This window comes from Styela clava, chromosome 1, assembly GCF_964204865.1.
Source record: "Styela clava chromosome 1, kaStyClav1.hap1.2, whole genome shotgun sequence".
Classification (NCBI taxonomy): domain Eukaryota; kingdom Metazoa; phylum Chordata; class Ascidiacea; order Stolidobranchia; family Styelidae; genus Styela; species Styela clava.
In genome coordinates this window covers 19,692,939-19,713,279 of record NC_135250.1, presented here as the reverse complement: position 1 = coordinate 19,713,279, position 20,341 = coordinate 19,692,939, and the positions used below count along the sequence as shown (strand labels likewise).

Here is a 20,341-nt window from a genome sequence, read left to right as displayed (position 1 = left end):
ATTGCTAAATTATTTGAATTTGGGGTTAACCAACATTACATTATTTTTAGGTTTAAATAAATATTTGTCACGAAAGGAAGGTAATAGGAAAATAATTGCAGATTAACACTTTTATCAAAAGGCGGAAAAATATCTAGCAATAAACATTAGAACTTTTTTGAAAAAAAACATAAAAAATTGATATAGTATTTCTTATGGAAAAATTGAAAATTTGATTTTCGTGTACTTATTTGTAAGTATTAGGAAATTTTAACATATATATATAGAAACTTAGTCACTAATGGAGCACGCTTTCAGATGTTTGTAGTAAAATGATCAAACGCGTGCTAGTTTTTTTTTTTAGTTTTTTCTGCTCTAAGCAAATTCACACGCACATGCGTGAAGTTAAGTGAAATTACGTCATAGCAAATTCACACGGCAGCCATTCATTATAAAGATATATCAAAATAAATAAATAAAATAGAGTCGGCGAATGGAAGTAAAATGCTTATTTGAATAAGTTGAAAAGTGGCAATTAATCAAATAAACGTTTATTGAAAAGATAAAATATAAATCAATATATGCGGATAAAATATAAACATTGAAGAAGCTATCTCTATTAAAAATTGTTCTCAATAAGGTCCCGTGAACTCACTCAGAGTGGACAAGACTCATCTCAGAGCGAACGACCACTGAACTCCAAGAGGTAATAAGAACGGTGGGACGGTAACCGTTACAAGATTTCTAATCTTTGTCTGCTAACTAAAGTAACATAAAATTACAGATATTTACGTTTATAATGATGTTTGTGAGCAAAAAATACGCATTTTATAATTTTTAGTCAGATTGTCAGTCCCTACCATATTTTCTATGGATGGTAAATAAATATATTTGGATTATTAGAAAACTACTCTATTTTTTCTTTACTGACGTCTTTTTGAATATTTGTTCACACAATAATTAGTAAGAAAATGTTTTATCTAAAAATATATAGATTTTTAAACACAATCCCAAATTTTGATTGATGAAATTTTGATATTATTGCATATAAAATTTGCTTCATAAAGGTCAAAACTTAAAAAATATCGGACAATGGTAAATATTTATAAGTTTTGTTCTACTTGACAGTTTTAATCGCATGCTATCACATAATTTAAATTCTCAATTATAAGCTCATTATTTTCTAAATTAAATAAATATCCTTCCTTCAATTATATCGTAACGATAATCGTTTTCTTATTAATTTGATCAAGTTAGGTAATTTTCTTTGAAATTGGAAAATTGCCATATTGAAGACAAAAATAAAAATTCTTTTTGATCAGCATAAGAGCGCGAGCACGCATTTATATTAAGGCACTCTAAACAGCTAGATTAAATACGAGACAATTTAAAATAACTTAACCTTTTTATTGGATCGGATAGAATCTCGTTTATCCATTGTTTTATCGAATCGAAATATAATATGATTTGGACAAGAATAATTAATAATATATTGATAACCAAATAGACCATTGCGGTTCATTCTACATGTTTATGCATAAGTGTAGTACAGAATTAGGTAATAGGGTTAATGTAAATAAAATATTTGTTTCAGGTGGTAGTCATATCAATATTTTTATTATCTCAAGTATTTTATATGCCAAAAATTGTTTGTTTACATTATTTTTAAACATAAAATTATATCTGCTTATACCTACAAAAGGTTATGGCTATTTAAGGGTCTTAATTGGTGGTACCATGGTCGTCGTGGTATTGGGCGTCGGCTGTAAAAACAAAGGCGTTTTAATAATGCATTTAGTTGCATGAGAACAGCGCTTTGCGTGGGTGCTTATCTTACGTTTATCTTACGTATAAACGTGCGTTGACGACGCCACGCACGTTACGTTTTTGGCACGAAATCCATTACTACTCATTTCCTAAATGATTTGATTACTTGGAATTGAATCACGTTTGTTTGAACTTTCTTTAAGTTGAGAACGTGAGAGTATTTTTATGTGTAGATTGAGTAATCAAACAATAATTGTTTCTTTTGTCCATTTTTTTCATAGTCTTTTTAATGAATATAGAAATGGGACTTTTTACGAATTTCCTGCTCCCCATCCTCGGGTTTGCCATTCAAATGTATAGTGAAATCTGCTGGTTATGTGCCATCTCATAATGGCTCGCTTCGTGGGAAACGAGAGAGAACAATAACTTGGCAATTGGTCACCATATATGCATCATTTTTCCGAGTGTATACATCAAGAGAATAACTGGGTATTGATTGAATTTGGTATATTTCCTGGCAGGCCAATTCACCCGTTGATACATTGTGTTCGTGCTAAAATATTTGCATTCCATTCACATATCGGCTATCATTGTACAAATGCACAAGATGGCAAATTTAAGTGGCAGGTGTGACCGAAATAGAACAACCGCTGTCCGCAAAAGTGAGACCAATATCCCAATCACACCTCACGACCGCACGGCATCGGCGCGTTGCATAACACACGATCAATTACAATTATAAACGTAGCATGAAATGCGCGATTGCCACAAGAGAGAAATAAAAGGAAAGGTGATTTGTAGAAATTTGTTTTCATGTTTGTCCCAAGGAAAATGTGTTTTGCGCATGCGCGAGAAAGACATAAAAGCGGACGCGCTGTTTCATTTGTTCAACTTTGTTGTTTTCTTGCATACAATTCAGACTATACATATTGCTGTTGTGATAATATTATCTGAGAGAACATTGGCAAAATGTCGAACTTATCAAATGTTATATTACTGATGCTCTTTCTCAACTATGGTGCAGTTATGGTGTCAAGTCAACGAGCGGTGAGTTTGTTTTTTCAATTAGTTATGAAAATTGTATTGTAAATTTTGCAGTATAATGTTATAATGTATATAATACTTTATTTTGGGGGTGGTCATCAATTGTATATGATATGATACTTTGAAGAGAGCGAAACAGAATCAGTTTCGTGTATGAGTATATCGAACGTTTTGTGTCTGTCAAAACGTCTGTCATTGACGTATTGTTATTCTTTCAGATTGCCGTAATAACCTATTGTCAATACCACGATTTTAATTCGTTTTTCTCTAAATCAGAAAATTTCCCGCTCTGCCTAGTTTCATTGCCTGAAAAGGTTATTCCCAGTAACAGGATGTTTTTACTTTCTGTTTGTTTGATCATAACGGGATTTTGAATCTACCAATCAAAATAAGACTACAGATGACTGGTTCTGCTGTGCTCTGCAAATTCTAACTCTTGTAGTTAGTTGGTGAGCAGGTCGTGTAAAGTGCAGATAACAATAGAAACTAGTCTACTTTAGACGATGGTTTCACAAAATTGCGAGATTGTCGTTGTAAACATGTTATAGACACAGAAAAATAGATTTATTAAATTTCTAACGCCCAGGAACGGAAATGGAACGGCAGTTAGGTTACCTTTGGCTTTACTATAGTAAATCGAGATGGCCTAGAATGTGCGCAATGCCTACAATGCTCGTATTTTGGAATGGTGAACAGGGGGCCATGAAGGCTGAAAGCCTTTGGAAGGGGGCAACGAGTCGTAAATGTTGGGACCACTGACCTAGATATAAATAGCAATAGCAGAAAGTGAAAGAATTAAGAATAATTTTCAATTCTTATCCTCAAATAGAATGTCCGACTGCCCAACATATTGTGGCTTTTTATGAAAAAAAAACATCGCCATAAATTTATTTTCAATAAAAAATTGAAAAATTCAATTTTGAAATTTCAGAAACGAAGACCATCACGCAACGAAACAAAAACAATGAACCTGCAGGGAGGTGGTACCATAACAATAAATAATTTTGTTAACTGTTTACCAGATGATGAGAGGCCGGGTAGCAAAGGTAATAATTAAATCTATTAATTGCGTCGGAATTTCATCAGATTACTTTGATCGTGAATCTATTTGCTTTAGTAGATTTGTTACACGTTTTTGGAGCATGTAGTCGATAACCCTTTTCATATTGAATAACCTCATCAGTATTGAATTCAATGAATCTTGTCTAAACAAAGCAATGAAATTTTCACAAACTGTTAAAACTGGAACCAATATAAAATCATAATTCACACATTTTTAAGACTTGGATTAAAAATTTACATTTCTGAATTCGGAAATTTTTATTTATCTTTCATTTTAGGTCTCAACAATGCAGAAGAAAATTTCTTACTCGATGAACCTGGTAAGTATTATTATTAAACCTTTCTTATTAATTTTTTTTTGCCAAATAACTAAACATATTGACAAGTATTTGAGTAAAGGATGCAACCATTACTTACCTCCCTTACCTTATCTCATTTTGATCAGATGGAAACTTTGATAACGGTAAAAAATTTATTTTTATTCTTTTTATTAATGGTTTTCTCGATGTTATTTTTTGCCAAATTTTCAAAACGAGAAAATAAAAACACGAAAATGGCTAAAATTTGTTATTCTGCTTTCACATTTCGAAGTTATGTAACTTGACAATCACCATTATGACGGAAGCTAGTATCAGCCAAATTTTCTGATATACAAAGTTGTTTATTTCCATGTGGCCACTCTTAAATCACCATTAATTTTGTCGTAGTATCTTCTGCAACTTACAAATTATGCCAATAAAATACATTTTATTATACTAATTATCCTACACGCGCCATTCTACGTAGACGTCGATGAATACATTTATCAAACTCAACTAATCGCTTAGTCACTCCACGTTTTACCGGGGAGACACGGAACACTTATGATAATTTCTAATTAGTTCTAAAGCCGGGAAATAGGAAGCTTATTATCAAAATGCTGATGTTGCTTTGATAATTTGTTTGACATTTTTCAGTATTATTATCCCATGCAAATTAACCTCATCATAAATTTTAGGATTTCCTTCCGAAATTTCACCGCTTCTAATTACGCTGTAAGAAAAAATGCAGCAAATTACATGTCTTTAATAGTGCTTCATTTATTCAATTCGTCAGATTTATCAGTGGAATATCTCTGATATTAAATGAGCCGAACAAGCCGAGACACCTTCCATTAATACTTGTTGAATTGTTAGTTTGTTTCAAGTCTCAAAGACGATCAGAATTACTAACCAATAACAATAAACTCGATGATCTGTTATTATATTCAATTATTATAATTAACAATCAAGAGTACATTGGTCATTTTGGTAGAATAGGAATCATGTTAAAAACTTCGATTATTGAAGTATAGAATATGAATACTATAACGAAAAATATGTGAAATTCGCTTTGAAGGGGTCAAATTTTGTTTTAAATATATTGTTTTTATAGCGTTCAGCATCGGAACAGCTAAGAATCTCAAATAAGCGCAAATCAATTTATTCTGATCGTTAGTAGGTGTTGTATTGGATTTTGATTAAAACATGTGAATAATGTGTGTGGTATGTGGGTCTGGCATATCCTACAACACGTTGTAGAAAGTAATCAGCTCAGTCTTCGTTAGATGCAGCAATCTCCGACATAAAATTATTTATTCAAAGCCTAGAAATAGATTTAAAAATTAAAATAATTCGAATATTCAAATGAAGTTTTTAGCATCAATTTTTTTGATTTAAATTTATCTCAGAACCCACCATATTTTATTTACTATATATATAATTCTGCAAAACAGTAGTGTAAAGCACATTACCCACCGACCTGATTGAAGTACACCCTAACCGTGCGCAAAGAACCTACATAGTAACTATTAAGTTGGTCTTTTTATTTTAGAATGCCCGTTAACATCTTACGAATTCCACCAACCTCGCCAAACAACAGATTACATTCGTGTAAAAACTCCAGTTCCCGATATGTATACCGGTACAGTTTGTGCGTGGATAAGTACTGGAGCAGACGGTATGATGCAAGGCACATTGGTCAGTTACGCAACCGCGAAACAGTTTAATAGTTTAATCCTGTTTGGGTACAAGAAGAACGGAACGGCAAAACTAGATGTCTTCATCAACGATGAAGGGTATTTCACCGATCTACCTCTTACAAAAGAACGGCAAATACATTTTTGTGCTGCTTTCAACGTTATAGGCGGATATGTGAAAATTTTCATTGATGGATCTCTCGACAAAACCATTGCTCGATTTCAAAAGAAAGTTGTTATTGAAGGTGGTGGTGTTCTTATTATCGGACAAGAGCAAGACGGCCTTGCTTCGGGTTTCATGCAGGACCAATCATACAAAGGTCAAATTAGCAATTTCATGATGTGGGATAGAGAATTGGAAACACGAGAGATAAGAGTAATGGCGGATGAAGGCTGCGAATGTCCCAGGGACTATTTTGCAGCATTAACACCCGATTCAGTGACACTAGCTGGCGGTGTTTCTGCCAAAGTCATGAAGAAATGTCCGGCTACAAAGTGATTATTTTAAAGTATAAAACACTGACTCTGTGCTTTAGTTTTTGTTGTATGTTTTTCCTATTTCTGTTATTTAAATATGTTTTACTGTGCATGTTGATCGACGCCAAGTTAGGGTAATCACTGCAACCGCAGACAAGCATAGTCGTGGCGAGCATCGGTAAAATTTGAAGCGGCTGAAGTATTACTTCGTTATTTTTCTTTTACGTTTTAATTTACATGTAAAATATAATACATGAAACCTAAAAGCTAACAAACGTTTTGTTATTACCCAATGTGCAATTTGATGCCCGTCTAGCTAAGACTTACTGCTTGATAGGGTTTTGCTTGGAGCTAAAATGAAAAATTATTTGTCACCGATATTCTACACATTTATCATCATTCTTGTTAACGAAAAACCTATTAATTAAAACAAAATAAATATTAAAATTCTATTATAATACTTTTATAATTTTATCGAAGTTTTATTGCAGTGTAATATTTCATTTTGCACGAGTTCCGTAGTTATGTGCGTAGTGTTTTTTTATGTGAGTAAATAAAGATGTATTCTAATGGTATTCTTTTCATCTTGTAAGATTGTTCATATGGCATTAAATAAATAGTATTAGAGATAAGGGGTTAGGGTGTGTACGATAATACTTTTGTAAAACAACTATGACATTAGTGAAAGAGACTTTGATTAGTTTTGAAAAAATGAAAACGTTTCGTTTAAAAATATGGTATACATCTGCTGTCTGTAACAAGAGAGAAATGCTCAAATATATCGTCATGGAGGTCAAAACGAAGTAGTATCAAATCTATTACAGTAACGGGAGTCTTCTTTGAATTTTAAACAACTTTCGTGCTTTTTTATATTTTTTCCCTATGAAGAAATGACAAAGTGAATATAAGTCTGTGATACAACGGATATTATAATCGGTAAAGTAGTCGATCCAAAGTTATGATAAGTGTAAACAGATTAGTATGAAATCAAATTGAAAGCGCCATCCCGGAAATCCTACATTTTTCATTATCAGAAAACACACACACAAAAAAAAAATCCGATCAACGAGAAAAGTAATCACAGTATATACATAAATAAATATGTTAAACTCTGAATTGCGCAGATTGGACTTGAAACGGCTGAAATACTGCTAAAAATATAATGAAATCATCCAAAGTTAGTCGGTTTTACCGTGAATTAACCGGTTTTACCATATGGCATATGCCACCAGTAAACTGGTAATGTAGGCAAATACAAAGAAATACGTTAAAATTTTACTGCAGGAAGCACTGAACTGGTAAATAAAATTAACTTTCTTATACTATCATACGTTTGACATGCTCGGCACTTACAATTACCTGCCCACAGTAAACTTACAGGTACCAATTCAAATTCAGATATTCATTTTCGTCGTGCAAAACCAATATGCGATATGAAATAAGAAATAAATATAATACATGTCAAAAATTACAAAAACGGATATCGGTTTGCTGTAATTGACGAGGACTCAAGAAAGACTCAATGAGTCTTCTAGTCAGCGACACGTTGCAGCCGTATTGAAGCAGCAAATATAGAAACGGAACAAATCAATCAGGATATCTGGACCCGGACTGTCCTAGCTTTCCCAGGCTATACGACGATGATTATCAGGCGTCCAGCCTCAACGTGAATCGATATACCAAATGATTGCTCGATTCGAAACAACTACTGTAGTATCAAATTTTCCATATTACGGGTAATCGACTTTCGTCTTTTATGCGTTTTGGACGACCAAAAGAGAAATCGGTGACATTCGGTCGAAGAAAACCTACAACAATTTTTAATTCTGATAACGTCACGGAACAAAACTTCGAAGTACAAAATAAAACCTATAAACACTCAAAAAAAGTTTTGAACTAAACAAAATAGCCTCCTAGCGACAAATACAATCTCCAACCACTGAAAATTTCAATTGGTCCAGTAATTGAAGAGAAAAGCGATTTCTTAATAACGACAAGAAGACAACAATGACTAACAAGAAAAAACAACAACATAATAACAAAACGATCGATATATCAACGCCACACAGCAAGAGAATACAAATTATAGTCAAATTATATTGACGCAATGAACTTTATAATCCTGTCAAACTCTATAAAATTGTAAGCCATTAGCTCAAATCTAGAAAACGTCGTAGTGGGTCAGATTTGCTAACTATTCATCAATTTCCCTCCATATGTTATAGCATACTAGAAAAAGTGTAACAAGTAAATTTGCAATGGACTGAAATTTTACATTTGTATCGTTTTAAATTTCCATATGTCTTGTTTTGAATTTATGTGCAGAATTGCTACAATGCTATTGATAAATTAATTTTTCTTATAAAGGTCAAAATTGTAATCGTATACTAGAAAGTTCAAAGTCCTCCACTTGACAATTTCCAATACCCGCGCTCACGTATATATATATAATGCATATCTATTTAGGCGTTCTTGACATTGATTAATTGTAACTTGCGTCATATGTTATATAATTGAATTTATTGTGCGCCTTGAGACTTCAGTGAAATGAAACTCAATTCGACGTGACCGCATTTGCATGTGCGCTCTCTCTAAAAAAACGCATTGGATTTCGAGATAAAGTGACCAACGTAGTGTTCATAATGATAGAATAGTTGATAGGGTGGCATTACGTCTGGCAATATCGTTAATAAGTTGATTTTCAAAATAAATAAATCTCATTCCAACTAGCGTGATCACACTTAGCTGAGTAGAAAAATTCCATTCGATTTATTCGAAATATCGACTGTAGTTCCAATTCCAATTTTACCACAAAAACCGTAGCGCTTTGTTAGTTTTAGTTGAAGATTTCGACTGGGATCTCCAACTTTTAGATGACTGAAATTGCTTTTCTGACTCTCAGCTGCTGATCTTGACTCCGAAAAATACCATTTGACGGAGTGGTCCTATTTTAAAAGGCGAAATTCCACCATTTTTTTGATTATTCTTTTAATTGGTAATTAAATTACACTGAAATATACTCAAACAGATAATCGAGGAAGCAGTTGATCTATAAATCAGACTTAAAATACATATACGTATCACAAGTTAGCAAGGTTTGCCTCTTCTGTATTACCTAATTTCTGACAGATGATACGACTGGTTATCTAAACCCTCGTTTAAAGCTTAAAGCCAGGGTTGTGCATAATTTTGTCCCTGTGCCATATAACCAACTTTTAGAGATTTAGCTGGGCTCCACAAAACATTTAGTTTTTTTCCATAAACCAAAGTTGGGAAAGTAGGGGTGGATATAAGACGGCAATCGTTATAAGGATCGCCTTATCTCTAGAGGGCTTATTGGGCTGTCATGATGTTTAGAGCAGCTACACGAAAAGTGCAATGGAATTCAAGTGCAATGATTTATATGAATATATATATAAAGTGTCTATATAATATACACTACGACAAATGTGATGCAGTAATATTTGTATATTCAAATTAATCACTCAAGGGCGACATCTTGAGTTTTATGTTGATATACTCGTTGTTATTTTATTGTCTTGTGGTTTCAAGAATTAACATGATCCTTTCAGATATTAAATAAGTTTCGCTATAATTCTGAATATGATTTATTAAAAAATAAAAAAATTCATAAAGATTAACCATATGCAGGTATAGTTCATATACACACACATAATATATATACATGATACGTGTCTGTGTAAATCTGACAAGGTGTGAATTAGAAAAATATAATAGGAGTAGAGTATGAAGAATTAATGAAAAAATACAAAATAATAAGAATGAAAAGACAGGTGAAGTGACAATTTGCTTTGCCAAGCATAAGTGAAGTATAGACGATAAATGATATACCAGTATAAAATTTCAACCAGTACCAATTCATTTTGCTAATTAATTTATTTTCAGTGGTTTAATATAGTCACCAGAAGTTTAATATTCAACAGTCGATATTTCTGAAAGGAACTTCCGGAAATATTCATAACTTCATTAAAAATGGTCATATAAAATATATATTTCGAAATCAATTCGCCAAAATTTATGCTTGTTAAAATTTGTTGGAATAGTCCTACTGGGCAACATATCATTAACTAGACGCATAAATAATAATTATACATAAATTACACAACACAAGGAAATTATGCTATACATATCATTGGTTTTTAACATATAATACCACCAAGCCAACAACAAATCACAAACAACCAAAGTGTAAGTTATAAACGTTAACGTTCAGCGAAAATTACGAGAAATAACGGGTAATTTGAAAAATGCTCAGTCAAAATTGACAATGAATAAAGAGGCAGATAAACAATCGACACAAGGATCAGTGGTTTTCATAAACGTAACCAGACTCAGAAGGCTATTCTAAGAAGCTTATTCTGTACCTAGGTTCAAAAGCCCATGTCCAACAACTTACTATCAAAATAATAAATTTTGTGAGTGAAACGCCGAACGTGAAAAAATACATTGTGGCTCTACATACACGTCTCTGTTAGTGATTGTCCTCTTCGAATTTATATAGACTTGATGATAAATCTTATTTCGTGCAGTCAATAAGAAATAATTGAAGATTCCCCATTGACTATTTTATATATACAAAATGAAGAAACGATGTAAAAACTAATCCATTTTCAGTAGAATATCAAAAATACAACTTTATCCTGCACCCTGTAACCACACACATCGATTTTATATTTGATTAGACAAAGAAATACTAAAACAAAAAGGGTGTTAGCACATAGTACCGGCGAAGGTGTTACATGAATCTACACAACTGTGTTCTCATAACATTCATCTTCAATATCATCTCTGTATTCAACTGTTTCAACATTTGGAAGTGCAACATACAAAGCCCGTTTCATTCTTCTTGTCTTATTTTTCTTCCACACGATGTTTGTGTTACCCTAAAATAATAATGGTTATAAAAATAGTTTTGTTGCACGATGGCAAAGGATTCGTTTATTAGGAATTATGCAAGTTTATAAGTAAGGCCTTACAAGTCAGTTACGAATCTGCAATTTTTATTTTAATGTGAATTTATATGTTATGGATAATACCTGCTTTTTCATAAAATTTTTTATGTTGATAGCGACGGTATCATTTTCCTTAGCTCTTTCAGTCAACTCTTTCTTCATGTCTTCAGAGCACACAAAAACTATTCCCAAGTCTTTTTTCACACTTTCCCGAAGTCCCTGAGTGGTAATATGCAAAATAATCAATACAGTCTATCTTCTATTACAACTAGTACATCATATAGTCTGGAGTAAGCAAGCAAAGATATTTATTCGAATTTAAAAATGAAACTTACGATATTTAATAATGAATCGTTTGAATAAAATTTTGAATGAACCCCAAATAAAATCAATCATCTCACGCTGGGTGTAATCGAATGGTTATTATTGAATCAGAACGATATCTTTTCTATCAAATACATTTATACGTATGTGAAGCAGAGGGTTGCATACGAAAAACTCATCACTTATGGATGGATACTCGATGCTTATATACACAGATGCAGTCTTTTTGCGCGGCAAATTTTTGCGCTGTTCAGGATATATACCGTATACCCGACTGGCTGCAGTACGGGACAAAGCAGGCATATAATTATATAACGTAGTAGGCCAAAAGTAAGCAAATAAAATTGTATTCACGCCAAAAATATTGGTTAGCAGGAAAAGTTTCGTGACAACGGCACCAGTCCTTTATGCTTACCTCGTATGTTTCGAATATTTTTATATCGTTTTGTTGAATTAATTCTGGGGTCACAATTACCACCATTTTCATACATTTTTCCAGAGTTGATCTGAAGTCGTTTCCAATGGTCACTAAAAAGCGTTAATTTTCGAAATCACGGAAACATAACTAACTCACTATATATATATATATATAATGTGATCTGAAGAAATTGTGGCCTGCACATGTTAGGTAATCGGTTAACTTAGTTTGGCCTCCAAAATCACCAATGTGAATAACTTTTACAACGCGAAAAAAATTTCATGTTAACATTTCTCGATTTCACAGTTTTAGATTTCCATTATATCGCAGTCATATTTGGCGGGATCTAATATACGACGTATTGTATAAGCTAAAATGTTACAAAATCATTGAAGCGTTACAGTATTGGCCAAATCGGTTGAAGCTCATAACTAGAGACGGCTTTGTACAAAATTTCAGAGGTTCCCAAGGAAACCAATGTCACATGACCGTTGCTCAAGTAGCCAATCTTTGCAGGGTTTATAACAGAAATTGGTTGAATTTCCTACCGTAGAAATTATCAAACGAAGGGTCATGTCTGAAGGGCAAAGGTCTGGGTTTACCAAGAAATATCTTTAATGCGAACATCTAGGTGAAATAGTTTTATACTTACTAGATATATCATTATGACTTTTGTTTGGATCATAGTAAGTCCCTTTTGATTTATTCAAACAGTCCATCAGAACATCAAGACCGTTATTGTTATTGTTGTCAAATGCATCAGGCATGTAGACCAAATATGCTGAATACTTGTCAGCTGAATTGAAACAAAGAAAAATAGAATTTATATGAAATATTGGACAGTTGAGCGCAATGGTTTTGTTAATATTGTGAATAATAAGTTTTTCTCTTTATTTAGATAATAATTACTTCGGACCCATATGTATTTGCCGGATACGAGATAGTATTAACTATTCTATGCTTAGCGTTTTTTTCCGTTTTGTTTCTCCACCTGGTTGACAATGTTAACTTGAAATGATCCAATCCTCTGTCAGAAAATTCATGACACTGGCTATCTTGATTTTGCTCCAACCTCTCGTGCCCAATTTCAATAATAATTTTTTTTTTTATTCAAGACCGCTATATTAAATGTCACTGCACGTTTATGTTGATTGATCACATACTTTCCTTTTTCTTTCCAAAGCATTTTTTCCAGAAATAACGTATTTCGGTCGAAAATTGCCAATAAAGAATTCCAAAAATAACTGCGATGACCCCGCAAGCTGAAACGAAAAATGATGTCCTTTGTTAGATCAAATTATGAAATATAATTTTTTAATGATAGTTTGCCGAGTCATTATTATGTTACTTTGTTATTAAGAACTTGTGTTTCTCATCAAGAAGGCGAATCAAATATTAGTTTTTTTTTACCAAGGGCGGTTCCATCTGACTTACTTATTTTAAAAGACGTGACTCCAGCTCCGACTTCCTAATTGACAGATTTATTTTTTATTTAATTCTGCTTTTTACATCAATGTCTAAAAATATTCAATTCCAAATCTATATTCCGACCCCCATGATAATCAAAAATTGAATAGAAATATTTGACTTTGCCTGATTTTTTCAAAGAATGCTGAAAATCCTGATTCTAAAAACTTCCGCTCCTAGAAATTTTTTACTTTGGACATTTGCCTAAATAATAATATCAACAAAATAGTCAAACTTCGACCCCCCCTCCTTACCTCCTAGAATTATCCAAATTATTATCAATATTTTGTGTCTTGATTCCGCATACCGAACAGTAACTCGGAATTTATCTCTTGGGTCAGCCCTAGTAGTTGCCAAGAGACAGGTGTAGACGCCGCTATCTGAAAAATCTGCATTACTGGAAACAAAAAACAATATATTTAGAAATAACTATTTTGTCCTTGTGTTGTTCACTTAAAAAATGACCCAAGTTTTCATTACATCTACGAATACCAACTAGTTTCATTTACATATTACTCTCATAATATGTTGGTAGAATGTGTGGGTTTGCGGGCGTGGGTCTCTGTGGACAATGTGGCAAAATTTGAAATATCAGTGCTGGGGCTACTAATGTCACTAGTGCATTATGACAAGTGCAAGTTTAATGCATTTTCATATTTATCTCCCCATTTAGAATCTTATCCTTTTTTGTTGGTTTGAGTTTAACCTACAAACAAGGTAAAGGGCATGCAAGATATAACATTCCACGATTTGAAAGCAAATCAAGTCACAAGTAGGTTTAAAGAATCTATTTCCAACGTACGGATTAAATAAGCGTTTTGAGGAGAAAAAAATTCGAAATTTCAAGTAACTAGTAAGCATGTTTGGCCGATCCTTTGCCCCAGGAAAATCCATTCTATTTTTCTATTTTGTGTATTATTTTGTGTCTAATTTTTGTATTCCAACCATTAATTTGGTAAAATAATATTAATGTTTTTTTTTCATCTCCGGTTCGACACTGTCTGCCACAAAGAAATTCGACACTATATTATATATGACTATCTTGATATTGAAAAAAAAAAATCGAATGCGGCCATTTGCAGTATTTTTCTTTGGATGTAGCCCTAGCAAAACAAAAAGCTAAATGGGTATAGCGTTGCTTGATTTTGGCAGTTTATTTTGTCAATTCAAACGTATTAGCCAACCCACCTGAATGTATAGGTCGCAGTAAAATTGTCAGCAAGCCTCTTTTTTTGAGCTTCAATTGCCTCAGCTTCTGTTAGCGTTTCACAAGAAGCTTTGTTTATGTGACGTTCCCTGTAAAGGACGTATTTCGCGTATTCGTAAAAGACTCATGAAACAGCAAAAACATTTGCTTTATTTTTTGGAATGTTGTACGGTGAGCCTCTGATTCGATTGTCGAAAAAGTCGTTTTTTACCACATATAGGTTTTTATTTTAACCGCTCATTCGAAGATTTTGTGTTCGGGCAAAAACGGTAATATGAAAAATCTAATAAATAGATATGAGAACTCTTTTCCGTTGTCGATATAAAAAGTCGACGCCAAAAGCATAATTATTTGCCCATGTGCATCGAAAGGGAACTTCCTCCTTAGTCATATAGTACACATATCCGTGAATACTCACGATGAGCAGTTGTCACTCTTTTCATTTACCCTTGAGCGGCATATTTCAGTGTTGTTCCTAGATGGCAAAAATATTGGAACAATTTTAATTAATAAAATATTAGATAATATGGAATGTAAAACGGTTGGATATAAAATTTTGACATATCAGCTACATTAGGCAAGCAATAAAAAATCCAAAGCTGTGTTTTGGCGTCCTTCAGCAATCCTAACCAAGTTATATATTGGAGCCATAGTTATAAAATATTTGTTAAAAAATTTCATTGCAATTTTCGCATCACATTCATTTTAACATAACATAAAGGAATGAATGAAATTCAAGTGGTTTCCAACTTGCGGATGAAGCAGGCACAAGTATAGCCAAGCTTGTCCATGGGACATATTTTTCTGTCCCATCCCATCCCATAGCAATTATGCCTGTCCCATCCCATCCCATGGGATTCCCATTGGAATAAAATTCAATAAAAATTGTTGAATTTAGGTTTAGCGTCTACTAAATAGAAGTACATATACTAAGAAACATGCAAAACAACAAAATTTACGGACTTTGTTAACTTTATATTCATAACTATTATACATGTGTTCATCAGCCTTCCTGAAGTATATTTTTAATGCTGAATATATTTTGCTCTTTATAACTAACAAAAGAGCTATGCTCAAATATATGGACACGAAGTCCATAACGGAATGTTTTACCATCATTTCCCCGAAAATTATAGGATGGGAATCCCATTCCCATGGACAAGCCTGCGTATAGCAGAAGATATCTATGTCGGTAAATTAGATTTTAAAAAGTTAAAATAAAGTTATTTCGAAAGGAAGTTTGCAGATTAATTTGAACTCAATCGTTTATTTAACTGATTCATCGTTAAACTTGAGTTTCTTGACTATTTACAGACTCTTGTCCGACATTATCTAAGATTTTCTACCTCAACCAGAATACAGTGGTTTGATCATTATTTCCTCCAATATTTCCTTTGCAATGAACGTCTAAACTATTTCCAGGCTCTACAAAATGTTCATCTTCTGATGCAACTATTGTAGGATTGTTTACATACTCGAATTTTTCTAATAAAACAAAAACAATTTTTTTTAGAACGCTATTATTATTCTCTAGTTTTTGATTTGCTGAAGTACCAGAGACATTGGTTTTAAATTTAGCAAATTAAAAATAGCTATGTCATATAGACAGCAGTTTTGGCAGTATATTTTTGCAATGCTTCCTTGTTGACATAGAGTTTGTGTTCACTTCAAATTTTTAAATATTACATCTTCAGGTTATTTCAACAAGTGCGTTAGAATGTTGCTTTTTCAGGCAGAGTGCTGTTGTAAGAATGTTGCGCATATAATGAGAAAATAAACGAAAATTAGTTAAAGGGATTTTTGAACCAGAGACCTCTGGGTTTGCATGGTCAACGCAATTAATAACTGGATACGATATCGATATACTGTATCACTGGATATTTTTTTCTATTCTTGACCCAGAAAAACGTTTTCTTTTTTGAGGGCTTTTTATTTTTTATTTTCATCTGGACTAATATCTGATCAGTGCAACTAAGTTGAAACTCCTACAAAAAAAATAATCACACAGTCATTTTATTTGTACCCAAATTTTGGAAATAAAACTAAAAACCTACAAATTGCTGGAAATCCACGAAAACTAGCTCACGTTAACAACCATGCGCCTGAAATATGATCGAGGTAAAAAAGTGTCCAGGCTGCTTCCAATATTTCAATTACCAACCTCGGAGAAATATTAATGAAGAACGACATGTTTATTCAATTGGAGGAAAATGCAAATATCAGCATATATTGTTATGAATTTTTTCATACCGTTAAATATTCAAATATTTTCTTACCTCGTATACAGACTTTATACGAAGTTGACGTCAGCTCATTTCCTCTGTAATCCAGAATACAGTGATATAATCCCGGTGTAGTGTTGTATGACGGTTTTGGAATCTGCAAGAAGAAATCATTCTAGTCCATGCTATTCCAAACTTTCTTGCCAATTTCAACTTTAACTCAGAGTTATTTATTTCATCTAGAAATGTCATGCCTTTCAACATACGTTCATATATTCAAGTATCTCACCTTTAGTGATTTGAAGTTTATTTCATTATAGTTATAGTTCCCATCCTCTTGTTTAAAGTGTTCGTTATTTTCAGAAATTATTTCACAGTCTTTGTACCATGTTGTCGTAAATACACTGTATTGCTCTTCGGACATCTTCATTTTATTGTTTTGACTTACTCTCGCAGCTGAAATGAGCAAACAATGAAGTACACTACAGTACATTAGTTTCTCACAAAAGGAAGACCTTTATTATCTTTCATGAAGTTCTATTTCAATTTGTCTTATATTTCGAAATCGATAATATTCGTGGTCTACCGAGATCCCATTGCTAGTAGCTTTTGCTAGATATGTGGTGCATTTATTTCACTACGGAAAATTACAATATTTATCTGAGTGTAAAGGAGATGATATTGGAAATATTTCTCTATTTTTGCGACAGAGTAACATGCAAACAGAATAGTTTTAAAAGTCGTTAAACATAATTTAACTATATGCAAAAAAGTGAATAATATCGTATTTGGTTACCTCAATTCATCTATTCAGGTCAGTTGATAATAAGCAATATTTATAATTGGAAAAAAGTAATAAAATTTACTGTATGAAAAAAAGTAACAAAGAAAATAAAACAAAAACTGTTTGTAGTATACCATAGCAACTTAAAGTGATCTCTTCTCCTCGGTCTTTGGTACTATCAAGTAATGTACGTGAGCAATTCATTTCCGGAATATTTTCCAATTCGGTTTGAAATTTATATTCAAATGGGTCGCCGTCCCAAAACTGAAAATGATACGGTCAATTGATGGAAAACAATTATCGATGAGTCTGCTAATAACAGCCACGACGCCAGCCAATAATGCACTGAATTAGGATTCATATCTATTGTATTTCTTGTAGTAAATAAACATCAAACTGAACCGTTGTTTTGTTATTAATAATTGCATAAATACTATGAAATAATTATTCATTTATTAATTGTCTTTGTCAATAGTAGCTTGTTTCTATCTCGAACACAAGTAAATAAAATTATTCATCACATTGCGTCAACTAACATAATTCTTTTTTTTAAATTTTTTCGATCTTTCAAAATTTTAATACATACAATTTTAACGGAAATATTAGCATTGTTCCATTTTTCGTCCGCATCACCAAAGTATCCTTCTTTATGTCTGCCACCCCAAATTATGGTTTTGTTGAATTCAACATTACCATTTCTAGTGATGGTGCACTGAAAGAATAATATAAAATATTTATTTCAAATTATCAATGGGCCATATAGCACCTAAACAATTCCTGAGCGGAAAATTGAAAGTGCGATGAACATATGATTTGTAACATTGTGTTTTATAGAGAATGTGGTTTCCGTGGCATGAGTTTGCATTAATTAGGTGAATTGTTTGTTTGTTGGGCAGATTGTCAACGATAAGCAAATAACTTTCAATAATGAATAGATGCTAACTGTCGTCAAAATATTTCTAAAAACAGGTGAGCTTGATGTTTTCGTGTGTAAGTTTGGTCTGAAGTTTTTCACATTCTGCCCATATCACCCAGAAAGTATCTGCTGAATAAATTTTCGTCTTGGCCAGTTGCGTAATGGCGTTAAGATGGTACATAAATACCAGATCAGGCCTGTTTCTGATTAACCTGTCCCTGGTAATTCCGAATCATGGATAAGATTATCATCCCACTCTTGGCGTGCTGGTTAATAGATTTGGAGAGACGTATGAACGTAAATGTTGCTGTTTACGTTTATGCGTTGAAACAATAACTCGGCTAGCTATTGACACGTCACAATCAGACTGGTAACCCCGATGTGATATTGCATAATACCAATGTTTCATATGAAGTTCCCGCGCAAAAATATCACAGACTTCAGTGTTTTGTGATTGTTGATAAACAATGTGTTAATTTCTATTATCGGAAGTATGGGAGAAACTTATAGATGTCCGGAAAACATGACTAAATCTGACAATAAATATCACAATAATGCAGAGTAAATACTCTGGTTCCAACATTATCAATGAGGCCTAACCGCGGAAAATAGTTTGTTGATGAAACTTTATAATGTTTCCGTGTTGGATAGAAACTAAATGATTGGAGTATATTGATCTCATTTTCAATTGTCGAGAATTTCACTATTATTATTTAAAAATTAGAATAATATTTAGTTTCACAACAGAATTAAAATATAACTTGAAATTCGGATAAAAGATAACATTGATGAAAAAGTCGTACTGTAATGTTTTCATTGTCATCGCCTGGGCGATCTGGCGGTGGTGGATCAAATGGAATTGCCGGAACCAAACTTTTGACGGCTTCTTCACATGGAATTCCAACCGGAAAATCTTTCCATAGTCCCACCACTGGAAAATAGTAACGTGGTTGATGCTAACGTTTGAACATTTATATATATTTTAGATTATATGGACTTTTAATGATACGAGCCAGGCTTCAGTGACCCTTCGAGCAAATATCATAAATCTGACGCGGCAAATGAGTAGTGTCGAGAACTAAACCCAAATTTGGCACTGCAGATCAGATATTTTCTGTTAATGACATTGATCAATGCGCAAGCAAGTGTGAACATATGAAACCATCTTTATCTATAAACACATCTCCATACCTCTAAACTAGCAATAAACATACATAATTTCCCTTACCATCTACTTCTTGTGAACCTACAATACATCCACAAATAAGTCCAAACAATATATTCAATGAGGCAGAAGTCATCGCCATTGCACAATCAGAAATTCTTCATCCTAATAATATATGTAGTCTTATATATATACACTTGCTAAAAGATACAGTCAAACTGAACTCAATTATTCAATTCTCTATTTATCCAACGTAGAATAGTTTCGCCTAAATTTATATACAAGATTCTAACAACGAAAGAATGGGTCTCATTACGCCGTACCGATGTTACAATAGCCTCATAAATTCGAAGAATTTACCCAATCGCAAGAATTGCCGTAATTCAAAGGAATGTTGTTTTGGTTCGTCGATCATAGCGGTCAAATTCAATGTTTTTATATTACTACGCTGCATATTACATAATGTAAATAAGAATCAATATTTAGGTAAAGATTATTTCCTAAAATTCTCATAATTTGTAGATTATTGAAGATAATGGA

At 32.8% G+C, this 20,341-nt stretch overlaps 2 protein-coding genes across 4 annotated transcripts; one reads left to right on the top strand and one right to left on the bottom strand.

Annotated features, from left to right (window-relative positions):
• The first annotated feature begins 2,661 nt into the window (after positions 1-2,661).
• Positions 2,662-6,891, top strand: LOC120345099 (neuronal pentraxin-1-like). Of its 3 annotated transcripts, none has more exons than XM_039414495.2 (4): positions 2,662-2,793; positions 3,722-3,836; positions 4,131-4,172; positions 5,704-6,891. In XM_039414495.2, the coding sequence occupies exons 1-4, from the start codon at positions 2,716-2,718 to the stop codon at positions 6,345-6,347; spliced, it is 879 nt and encodes a 292-aa protein (XP_039270429.2). In that variant the 5' UTR covers positions 2,662-2,715; the 3' UTR covers positions 6,348-6,891. The 3 variants fall into 3 exon arrangements, with proteins under 3 accessions (XP_039270429.2, XP_039270445.2, XP_039270438.2); XM_039414511.2 differs by lacking the exon at positions 2,662-2,793 and adding an exon at positions 3,110-3,247; XM_039414504.2 differs by lacking the exon at positions 2,662-2,793 and adding an exon at positions 3,125-3,257.
• Positions 6,892-9,396: 2,505 nt separating this feature from the next.
• Positions 9,397-20,036, bottom strand: LOC120348593 (uncharacterized). The gene is made up of 15 exons (XM_039418755.2): positions 19,865-20,036; positions 19,440-19,567; positions 18,307-18,432; positions 17,855-17,984; positions 17,226-17,392; positions 16,991-17,093; positions 16,061-16,199; positions 15,133-15,189; positions 14,696-14,803; positions 13,762-13,904; positions 13,204-13,302; positions 12,693-12,836; positions 12,038-12,150; positions 11,383-11,517; positions 9,397-11,229 (listed from the first exon to the last, which is right to left on the bottom strand). The coding sequence occupies exons 1-15, from the start codon at positions 19,941-19,943 to the stop codon at positions 11,092-11,094; spliced, it is 1,809 nt and encodes a 602-aa protein (XP_039274689.2). The 5' UTR covers positions 19,944-20,036; the 3' UTR covers positions 9,397-11,091.
• Between the last annotated feature and the right edge of the window lie 305 nt (positions 20,037-20,341).